The sequence below is a fragment of the Aulonocara sp. 'chitande type north' Nkhata Bay genome, linkage group LG22 (assembly GCF_057382095.1).
Source record: "Aulonocara sp. 'chitande type north' Nkhata Bay isolate Kocher_YH1m ecotype deep benthic linkage group LG22, A_spYH_male_GT1.1, whole genome shotgun sequence".
In the NCBI taxonomy this organism is placed as follows: domain Eukaryota; kingdom Metazoa; phylum Chordata; class Actinopteri; order Cichliformes; family Cichlidae; genus Aulonocara; species Aulonocara sp. 'chitande type north' Nkhata Bay.
The window spans coordinates 31270349-31282298 of NC_141364.1; the positions used below are offsets into that span (position 1 = coordinate 31270349).

At 39.0% G+C, this 11950-nt stretch overlaps 1 protein-coding gene across 4 annotated transcripts in view; it reads left to right on the forward strand.

Annotated features, from left to right (window-relative positions):
* ctdp1 (CTD (carboxy-terminal domain, RNA polymerase II, polypeptide A) phosphatase, subunit 1) overlaps positions 1 to 11004 on the forward strand; it is a 97610-nt gene extending 86606 nt beyond the window's left edge. For 3 of the 4 annotated variants that reach the window (XM_086281407.1, XM_086281408.1, XM_086281409.1), the window contains exon 13: positions 9613 to 11004. In XM_086281407.1, coding sequence (XP_086137533.1) covers positions 9613 to 9805 — 193 coding nt within the window. In that variant the 3' untranslated portion in view covers positions 9806 to 11004. The remainder of the gene's footprint in view (positions 1 to 9612) is intronic. The other variant, XM_086281410.1, reaches the window with a different exon arrangement.
* The last annotated feature ends 946 nt before the right edge of the window (positions 11005 to 11950 follow it).

Here is an 11950-nt window from a genome sequence, read left to right on the forward strand (position 1 = left end):
GAACATGCAAGCGGCCGTCGTTATTGTCGTATTTGTCGGACTAAGATGCTCTTAAATCTGGGAGTAATCTGGGTCCTAAACTCTGTATGCTTCAGGTCAAACAACACTGCCGCATCACTGAGAGTTAAAAACTCTCTAAATTCTTTCATCTTTAATAAAACGATCAGCATTGCTGCTTTACCAGGTGTAACTATGAAGTTTAACTTCCAGGCATCCATGAAAACAAAATTTATTACATTTAACGGAGTTAGAAGTTAGCAGGAAGCTAGCGGAAGTTAGCTCGCTAGTTTTGCTAGTTACCTAAGCACGATATAGCATGTTCTGACTGAGAGATTTCTGAAAAAATTAAAACGTACAGCTCTGCTATCACTTCCAACATAAATGAAGACAGGAAACTAAACAGCAGTGACGTTTGTAGGGTTACTGAAGTTGGGCTAGCTGGTATATAATGATGTGCTACATGATCGCTAGCGACACAGCTATGTTAGCATAACATAAACAGTGAAGCTGGAGGACGAACACTAACATTTTTCCACTTATAAAAGTTAACGTTAAAGTTCCTGATAGTTGGAGACAAATGCAATCGCATGGCAGGATACTGTAAACGGACCAAACTTCAGTCAGGAGAACAACTGAGATAATCCATCCACAATACAAGGTTAGTCATTAATATACTGCAACAACATGGGAATAGAGCAGCTGCCAGAGAATTCAACATTAATGAATCAATGGTACAGAAGTGGAGGAAGCAAGAAGAATGAGTTTAATAAAGTTTGATTTATCTGACTGCTTTGTTTCGCTTAATGTGCCTTATAATCCCGTGCACCTTATGGTCCAAAAAATGCGTACTGCACACTGCAGTTTAATGTTGCAAAGCACCTCTTTTTAACTTCAGTGGATATTATACATGGTTATGCTCAGGATATGTCAGCCCATTTCTACTGGAAATGCCTTTTGGTTAAACTTTCAGCAAGGAATTTGCATTTGCACTGTTACATTTTTATAAAGCTTTAATGTACATAAAAACCAGCTTCTTGTTTAAGTGAAAATAAATGGAAGGTTGTCTTTTTGCGCTAGTAATGTTGTGGAACTCCACAACATTACTACAAAATACAACTGTATTTTGTCTCGCATCAATTATATCGTCAGTTATATCGTTATCGCAAATTTTCAAATATATATCGTGATAAATATTTTTGGCCATATCGCCCTGCTCTACCTGCAACCACTTGTAGCTAGGAAAAATGTGTATTCTCTGATGGTAACACCAATAGTGAATTGAAAATGAAAATTTTAGTTATGTAGTGGTTACTGAAGTGTGTGAGCAACTGGAGCTTTAGGCCTCGTCTTGGCTCTCTGAATGGATCAATCTATCCCATGGGACATTTTGTCAGTTGACACACAGCCTTCTTGTTAGTCTGACACTGAAACCTCAAGCCTTAATCCCAACGGTGCTTTGGAAGTTGTCACATGCAGTAAAGAAGGATTATGAGTGACACAGGGTCTAAAAGACGGCGGCAGCAGTCCACCTTAACTTGCATGTCTCTTGTAAATAAGCCGAACCTCAGCAAAGCAGAAGGAAAACAGGGTAGTGATCCCTGTGCGCACAGTTCAGCAGTGCGAGAGGGGGCGGAAGACCATGAGGAAAAGGAATGCTTATTCAGGCTTTTCACAGATAGGAAAGTGGGAGGAAGGAGAAATGCACGAGAAGGAAAACCGAAACTGCAAGTAATCTGAGCCAGTTTTGTCCTACAAACTGGTGACGCACACAGTTTTTCTATTTATTATCTTACTACACATTGATCTGAAGTAGAGAGGTTGGTCTGTCAATAGCCACTGTTTATCACAGTCATGCATAAGCTACATGTCCTCAACACATGTTTGCGGTGTGTGTGTGTGGGGGGGGGGGGGGGGGGGGGGAAGTGGATTTTGAAAAACTCCTGAGGCTTCACTCGTGTACTTTAGTCACCACTTAATATCTGCTAACTGTTGGAAATTGGACAGACAGTGATTCATGTAAAAGGGGGTATGGGTCGCAGCTTTGTTCAGCCACCCTGACCTGCTTTTACTTTAGGTTATGATTGCCATTATACCCACAATAAACCTGCTTTGTAGGCAACACTTTTTTAAGCTGTTTGTTTTAAGGGTCTTTGGAAAGAGCAAAGGTGACTTTAACTCCCTGGCCTGGATATTCATGACTGGAATGGCAACGTTTTTTGTAGATGTAGTTCAAATTCACTTGAATTGTATATCAGACAAAAATGGGATAAGTTCCCTCTCTCAAAAGTCCAGCAGCTGGTCTCCTCACTTCCCAGAAGTTTATGGACTGTTGTTAAAGAAGAGGTGATGCTACCCAGTGGTAAACATGGCCCTGTATAAACATGTTGCTCTTATCAAATTCAAAATAAGATAATATTTTTCATAAAATAGTAAAATGTCTCAGCTTAAACGTGTTATCTTTTGTATGTTCTGTTTTGAATAAAATATGGGTCTATGAAATTTGCAAGTCACTGCATTGTTCTTATTTACTTTTACCCAGCACCCTAACGTTTCTGGGATTGGGTTTGTACTGTGAGATAGAACTGTCTCACAGTGCAATGATGGCATGAAGCCATCATTGGGACAGACTCATTATTTTCCATCCCAGCGACTGGCATTTCACTGAACGTGTGACTCTGCATCATTGCATTTTCACAAAACTTGATTCACATTCACATTCTGCCTGGTGACTCCGCATTTGCTTTGCTGTCACTCTGCAAGCGCACAAAATAGGAAGCTCTGTTTGTTTGGTTTTTTGACACTGTGCTAATGTCGTCTTACTGCAAACGTCACAAATTTGAATCTAAAGCTTTTTCCTATTTTCACAGCTTAGCGAAAACACAAAGAGTGTCCTGGTGTAATCACCACTGATTGAAGACCATGATTATGGTCTCTACTTAGGGCTCAATATTGATAATTAGACGAGCTGTTAGTCAGTAGGCAACTGCCAACAATAGAGGTGTAAAAAGTACCTCATCAGGAGCCAGATTCCAACACTGGGGTAGTTAGTCTGTTAAGGAAAAAAAATGCTTTGAGATGAGAAAGTCCTTAGCAATCTCCACCCACAGCATGGACTGAAGTTGTTGGGGGTTTGTGGAATATCAAAAATAGTCCTGATTTTTAAGCTGTAATGTAGATTTATTATAAAAGTCTTCATATAAATATTCAAAATAAATAAATTCCACTCTTAGATTTTGTCTGAACACGAAGTTCCCAGTATACTTTGTTTTTAATTAGGCTCAATAATGTAAACCTTACTTAGGCTGCTGTGTTATAGACATTAAAAGCCCTTTCTTACTTCAGGTCTTAGATAAGTAGTTTAAATTCTGTTTCATGTCCAATCAAACGACATCCATCCGAGGTTTATTTCTCAGCAGGTGTTCTGTTTCCAAGTGGAGCTGATCTCGGTGTTAAAGCCATAAATCAGCGTCATAATTGCCTCAGACTCTCTGTATGAGCTCCGACATCTTTTCTGTACCAGACACACTTATTCTTGTTGTGACTGGACCCTTGGCACCTCCCATGTATAAAGATTAAATATTAACTTTGCTCTTTTCCAAGTGACTTCATCTTACAGTATAAAGCACCTTCAGGCAACTACTGTTGTACTTTGTTATGAATTGAGTGTCTTCGTCTTGACTTTTCTCCTGACCTTACTGAACAGAACAGTGCAGAAAGTGAGCTTTGTTGAAAAGTGGGGCTTAAAAGCATGTGGCTTCAAAAAGGGACTTGTGTGACTGTTTGTTGTTTAACTGTCATTGTGTCTGTTGTTTGGTTTGAACGCTGCTGAAAGCCCCTATTGTGTTTGAAGCATAGCTAAGCAAAACTGACAAGCTTCCCTTATACACTGAGAAGATAAAGTCAGCAGAAAAACAGTCATTTTAAATAGACTGCTTATCATTTCTCTGCATATGGAGCTTCTGAATACATGCATGTATCTGTGTAAGCATCTGTGCTTGACATATCCACTGTAAATTATATGGATTATGGTTAAAAATAAATTCTAGCTGGCTAAATACATTGGGAGTAGTTGACATTGTGCCAAAACGGCCGTTATGGATAGAAAAAGTGTTGGATGAAGTGTGAAAGGAAATCTGATTTTGATTTCCATCCTCTGTTTTGAAAAAGTTATCTTGGAATTAGCTTAACAAACTGTAGAAAGTAAGAAATCAACCCCCCAAGAAATCAACAAGATTTGGTCTGAGCCCCTCAAAGTTTAGTTCATTATTCAGTTCATTACCTCCCTCTTATGTCTTCTGTGCTCTGTTTCCTCCTCTTCCCCACTGCATTTGCTCCATTTGCCTTTCTGCTCCATCTTTCCCCTCCAACCAACCCTTCCTTCCTCCTTGCTGTTAGCAGAGCTGTCAGAAGTGTTTGAAGTGATTTCTCACTGCGTCTCCTCAACAGTCCTAGATCAGGATGCCTTGGGTGGTGTTCGGCGCCCCGGCCTTAAATAAGAGCTTACTTTTCTATCAGCGGGATGGTTACCGTGCCCTTTCTGTGAAGTCATTCCCAGTGCAGCTCCTTTGAATGCTCCCCTGGGCACCATTCGTGCTGCCTGGATTGAAGAACGCAGTTTTATAAAAATGTATGTCAACTTGGGGCAGATGCATTTCTCCTAACTTTTATTTGTTATTTTGTATCACTGGTGGCTCTAATGATGTGTTTAGACTTTGTAGCTGCAGGCTATTTGTTCGCTAGCAGGCGCTCTGTAGTATGTCCTCATGCAATTATACTCCCATAGTACACACACATAATAAAACCTCAGAGTAATGACCGGAACATCTGTGTCTCTAATAACAAGCATGTTATCGCCTTTTGCACCCTCATAACTGACGTTTCTGGTATTTTTTTGAGGAACACAATATCATTTTAATTTCCAAAACCACCTGGAAGGCATGAATGTGAGAATTCCAAACAGTTGCATAGTTCTCAGAAACACATTGTATAACCACATGCTTTTTTACATTGGTTTTTACTGGGATATATCTTTAATCCTCTTATATAATATAATATAATATAATAAATCTTTAGCAATGCCTTTTATCATTTGGGTAATACCAGCCCAACTGGCTTCTCTTCATTGGCTTCAGAATTGCGTTTGACTTTATTTACTCTCTCCTGGGGAATAAGCTTCTGTTGGGGTTCAGGACTCGGACATCCTCTAAGACTAGGCTTCAAATTGTCCTTTTTGGTAAAACTTAGTTACAGCTGGATCAGGTGCTAGTGGACGTGGTGTTTTGCTCTGGTTTCCATGGTTTCCTTGTGTTCTGTTTTTTTTATTGGCTCTTTCTTCTTGTTCCACCAGCCAGTCACAACTGATGACTGTTCCTGCCTGAGTCTGGTGCTTTGGCTTTAAAGGGAGTTCATTGTCCCAAATTGCCAAATGCTCCAGTGTTGTTGGGTTTCTACCTTAACATCTAAAGTAGCGGTCCCCAACCTTTTGTGCCATGGACCGACACTATTTTCACAGACTGGCCTTTAAGGTGCGAATAAATACAACTAAAATCAAACCAGTACCGGTACCAAAAAAAGAAGATTTATTCATAACACAAGGGAAAAGACCCAGGGAAACTGAGTTAACAATAAAAACGATCAAAAAGACCGCTGAAAACCATACACCCAAGCCTCAACTCTCGCGGCCCGGTACCAAACGACTCACGGACCGGTACCGGTCCATGGGTTGGGGACCGCTGATCTAAAGCACCCTGACTGTTGTTGTGAGCTGGTGCTAGATACACAAAATTGAGTTCTTTTTCATAACTAGCAGGAACTGTGCCTGCGGATTACCACCTGGAAGGTCAGCCCCATTCTACTTCTTGTGCTATCAACAGCAGTTTGATTTCAAGCACACTCTCTGGGCTTAGGGCCCAATTCATTTAGCTGTTGATAATTTGCAGCTATTTGACAAGCCAGCATTTGTGTACAGTGGTAAATCCTCTCATGCTGAAAAAGAAGTCAAAAGTGCCTCGCTAACACTTTAAAGTACATTGTTAGCAACTTCCTCCTGAAGTTTTTATGGCAGATTGGCCTTCACAGCTACAGCGTCAAATTTACTAGCCAATAAGAGATCCAGTAATGAGGAAATTTAAATGAAAGAAGTGCATTAAGAGATCCTATTATCTCAACACTTGCACTGTATCAGTTATACAACTGAAAATAATGAGGAAGCTTTATATTACCGAGCAGTCTTATCTTTTTATTTTGTCTAGGGAGCAGGCTGCCTTTTTCACTTTCATCTGTCCCCATTTGGTTTGTTTCCTCCCCTTTAGTATCTGACTCAGCTCTAGGGTTTCCTGTGGAGCCATTTAAAACGATGGAACTGTATTCATTTAAGAGAGAGTGAAATATTGGACTTTACTGAGAGTCTGAGGAGCACATTCACCAAAACCCCTCAGGGCTTTGCATACGTGAGTTAGTAATGATAGCTTTATAGTACTCCATGTAACGAATGTGTCTAAACTCTGTGAGTGTTACATGAAGCAAGCTGGATTAGATCATAAATCCATCATATTTTTGAGCTTCTGTATAGTTTTATCATTCAAAAAGACTGATAGGGTACTGTCATCACCCCCTGGCAGCATAGATACCCAAGTTTGTGAATACAGTAACTTTCCAGCAAGGTGATGCAAGATTGTCACATTCATGGCACACATGTATCTGCTATTAAAAATCTCACACAAGTTTAAATCCCAGTGACTTTGACTCCAAGATCAGAGATCAAGTGTTTTAAAAGTCTTGTGAATGCAATAACTAAACAAAATTGTCAGGTAGGATTTTCAAATTCATACCATAGGTATATCTACTAGGAGACCGAGGCGTAGCACTGGCAGCTGCAAGTAATTTAGACATTTCTTATTAAAAATAATATGATATGCAGATTGTGAACACTTCCAGCTTTAATCCCTCGTGTTTTTGTTTTTTTTGTTGTTGTTTGGGGGTTGGGGTTTTTCAGTTTGGTCATCTTGTATAGCCATCAAAACAAAAATAAAAAGAGTCTGTTTTGTTTTGTTCACAACCCTATACTTTATTTATAAATCAATTTCTACTCCCGCTTGAAGGCTAATAATAAATATTTATGTCCATGTTGCTCAGTATCCATATATACAAACCCCCAGTTGTGCACAAAGTCCACAGCATGCATGTCTCTTGGTGAATGTGCTGACTGAATAAAAGTGAAACCCAGTGAACCTAGAGGTTGGGGCCTTAAACCTGCATTCTGTATGATGGCCAATAGGGGGCAAATTTTGTATTTGCAAAAAGAAGTTTCATTGTAAAGAGTCTACAGGTGAATGACCTTTGGCTCCTCTGCTCTATGAACTCTTTGCTGATGACTCTGCAGTCTCATTTGCTCATTTCATCTGTTCAGTTTCTTCTATTTCATCTTCAGATTCTCTCCTGGCTCAACATACCTGTTTTCAAACAATAAGATGGTCATGGTCTAAGTGCTTAAGGCTTTAAAATCGAGATCAGCCATTGTTATGGTGTCTTGACTTTTTATATACAGTCTGTTGGGTAGAAGACTACCTACTGCTTCTGAACTTTTTCATTTTTTGCTGTCCTCTCCTACAAAACTTTAATCAGACCAGTGAACCCAATAAAAATGAAGGTGGTGACTCAAACAAATGAAGCTTATTTCTATTACATCCTGATCCAGAGCAGAGAGAGGGTGTACATGCACCAGGACTGTACACCCTCAGCTATGACCGTTTAATATCTAAATGAAAGAAAGAAGCTGTAGATGGCTTATTCTGCAGCCTGTTACTAACTAGTAAATAAACTAGTGAACGGCAGCTTCTCCCTTTGTAGCCATGTCATTTAACAGAAGGTGAAAAAGATTTTTTAAAATGGATAGCTGCTGAAGCCTGCTTGGGAGGTGACTTGAATGAGTTTCGTGGGAGTAAGTAGCGTGTGTGTCTGTGGGTGGTTGGATTAATAGCTGAGGATTTAGATTGGATGTAATGATGCAGAGCAGAAAGCAATGGGGGAAGCCATTCCCCTCCCGCCCCCTGCTGTCCCCATTGTTAATATTTGGAAAGAATCACCATTCTTCGGTGTGGATGTGGGTATGGAAATATTCATGTGATACACACATCCTGATAAACGGGCCCATATAGCGTGATGGGCGTGCTCAGGCAGCGTGATACAGTACATTGATGGATTGGCTTTTCTTCTCCGTTGTCTCCAGATAAATAATAATTAGTTCCTCATATCCACTCTTGCCCTCACAGCTCAGCCTCACATTACCCTCTCACCGCTGAGGTTCCAACTTCTGGCTCTGGAGATTAAACTTCTTGTTAGTTCAGGGGTTCTGAGCTCGTTTGTTGTAACACAAGCGCAGCCCTTTTGCTCACAGACACCGTCTGCAGGGGTCCGCTGTAAACCGTCATGTCACGAAACCTCTCCACAGATGTAAGCCGACATCTGACCTTTAATGAACACAAAGGCAGATCCCCACTGCCGTGGGAGGCTAGCGAGGCTGTCTGACACAGTGCGGTCTAATGAGATGGGTCCTCTTGTCAGAGCCGGTGTCAGACCTTCTCAATGACCATACAAAACACCTACACACCTCATTAGCATCATGCTAATAAGCCATTCTACTGAGGATGCCATGGAGAAACTGGAGTGGAGTGAAAAGAGGGATGGCATGTTCACAGTAATATCAAAGAATTCTTCAGCTATGTGTGCTTTCCTCCAGCTTCAACAATACCTACACAGATGCTTCAAATATACCATCAGTATAGAACATTTAAGGTGGATTCACTGTATGTTTTAGTTTCTATTGAGAAGGCTGTGCATAAGATATATGAATTTAACAACTGTCTAGTGATGGGTGTGAGATTTGTAGACTAAAAACAGATTATCGGGCTAAATGAGGACTGGTATCACGAGCAAATCATAGCATTTGTCATGGGGTGGACTACCTATAGTAGCAAATGTGACATTTATTAATTGATACATTAATCTGCACATACTCATTAGGCTCATTTTGGTATGAAGATATGCAGATTAATGTAAGCTAGGGTGATGGTTATTCATGATGTCCAAGAAATTAGTCCATAATCTGCTGTAGAGGGGAATAGGTGCGATATGGGGACTGAGAAGGTCCTAGCAGTTTAATAGATGGGAGAATGTCATTCTTTCATGTTTTGAACATGTTGAAAGAGATTAAATCTGTTTATCCAGCTGTCATTTTCATCTTGGAAGAGATTACTAAATTCAAAATAGGACTGAAACTAAAGATTATTTGGATAGTTGGCTAAGAATTTAAAAGCAGGCACTTTTTCCGTTCATGATGTTTCAAAGTTGTTGTTTTTTTTAATTAAATGCTCTTTTTTTGCTAAGTGACATCGCTTTCATGTGTTTTTGCAAAGTATGAAGCCACAGCTAACTAGCCTAGCACAAAGGCAGGAAATAGGTAAAATGCTAGCATTGTTCTGACAAACTTAACAAAATTAAGCACCTTTAAATCTTATTGAATGTTTTAATAGTGCGAACTGAAAATATTCCTCAGGATCTCATAAATATCAGGCTTTATAAGTTCTCATAAATAATCCTGTGTCATTTCTTTAGGGGCCAGAAACGTAAGCACGAGGAAGATAAGGAGGAAGACAGTGTCGACAGCAACAACACAGAAGACAAGAAAGAAGAGGAGAAATTTGTCGATGAATCTTCCAAAGACTCTAACGAGGAAGAAGAAGGCAGTAACTCGGAGGAAGATGAGATGGCCGCCGCCTTGGAGGCAGAGCTAAATGACTTTATGTGATGATGAAATTAAGGGGCTCAAAGACAATAAAAATAAAACCCCAGTCTCCCATAAAAATGGTACCTGAACAATTATTTTTCTGCTTGGGATCTGTGTGTAATTAGGATGTATGAGTGTTGTAATAGAAAATAAAGAAGACAAAAAAAGATTATCCTGTACAGAAAGGATGTGTTGTACAAAAATCAAGACAAAAATAAAGACTTAGATTTTTGTAGCATTGATGTGTAACCTTTTTGGCAAAAATAACAAAATGCAACAAAAAAAACCCTTTGATGTTAACATTTTATTGTAACATAAAAAATCTGTAGGACATGTGAAATTTGATACATTTTGTTTTTCTATTTCGATTTTTATATTGTTGAGAAACAAATGAGTGAAATCATAACATGTAAATTTTGCTGATTGTACATGCCAAAGAGTTTGAGATAGTTTTACTAAGGCCTGCAGCTAAATATTTTACTCTTGACTTCCACTTTTATTTTTATTTTTGGCCTCTTTGACAGTTTCTTTGTGTTATGAATGCAACCAGCAGATCTAGACATATGAATGTGTTTCCACAGCTTGTTTCTTCCTCTTCGTTGTGTTTGTACATTTGGTACATTTGCGACAATGAGATCAACTATTGAGTCTTTTGTGCTCTATAACCATGAAGTGATCCCAACTTTGTTTTTAATATGGCTCACATTTCCTTCATCTGCTACCTTAATTGTTGATCCTTTTGTTAGAATGGATACCTTCCTTTTACTTATCTCCCACTGGAGCCAATCACCAATTGACAAAAGAAACAAAATCTGAATTCCCTTATCTAGTTTGGGTTTTTAATCTGATTTCATTTGTAGCTCAGCATTCTGTGATTTGATGGACTAGTCTGATATTTTGGGAAATATTTCTTGTCGAGAGGTGACCACCTGTAGCTGGCTAAGTGGGGATGGCTAAGTGACAAATAATTTGATAATAAAATATTTGTTTTATTCTCCTTTTTATGCAAAAATGCAAAACCTTTGCCAGTTTTTGCTTTCCCAGTGTGAAGATTTTACTCTTTCTTTCTCATGTATGATGGTAAATATTTGGTCAACTGTAGTAAGGCAAAAGGAAAAAAAAATACCTCAGTCTTTTGACAGCCATTTTTCTGTGTTGATATTATGTTGAAAAAACTGCTGATCGATTAGTAATGAAAATAAAGGTCACTTATTAACAAATGAAGATGTTGTGTTTCATTAAAACAATAGATTTTATCTGTGTTTTCGGGGGTTGGGGGAACACTAAGCTGTCTGGGATACATGACATCTTTAACTCTTAAGATATTTCCCAAAATGTGAGCTATTCATTTAACTGTAAGTGGTATAAAAAGCAAAGTTAGTTACTATTGTAGTTTCTTTCCAGACGCTAGTACACATTCTTGTAGTACTGTTGCAGGATTAGCATACACAATAACCACATTAGCCGACTGTAGTAGTCAAGCTAGCTGCTGTATTTGGCTAACATTTTCAACTCCTCTTAGATTCAAAAGAGAACATTAAAATAGTTCATCCTACAAAGAAGAAGACTCTACAAGATATAACTAACATTAAAGAAAAATGCTACAATTAGCTAGGTTGCTAGCTACCATTGGCATTCTCTAGATGTGTCCTTGATCCAACACAGCTGATTCAAATGGCTAAATTACCTCCTCAACAGGTCTTGAAGTTCTCTGGAGGCCTGGTAATGAACTAATCGGGTGATTCAGGTGTGTTGACCCAGGGTGATATCTAAAACCTGCAGGATACCGGCCCTCAAGGCCTGGAGTTGTCCACCACTGACAATGCATCATACGTTTTTTGACAGTCCCTTGCTTTCTACTGTCTTAGATGGCACCCCATGATAGAGTGTGAAGAGTTTCACACAATTGTATTTTTTATTTTTAATTTTGCCATCCGAGTAATTAGTGCACTATTGTAGCGATATTCGCATGAACCCATTCAAAAAAGTCAAATAGCCCAGGCTTGAGAGACAGCCCTTTAAAAAAACAACAACAACATATAAATACCATACTTTTAGACAAACAAGCAAATTGAGAATTTACCACAAAATCTATGGATACATCGACTCAGCGGTGAAAACATTTTAATCTTTCATTACTGGGGGTATTAGTTATCTAATGGGAAT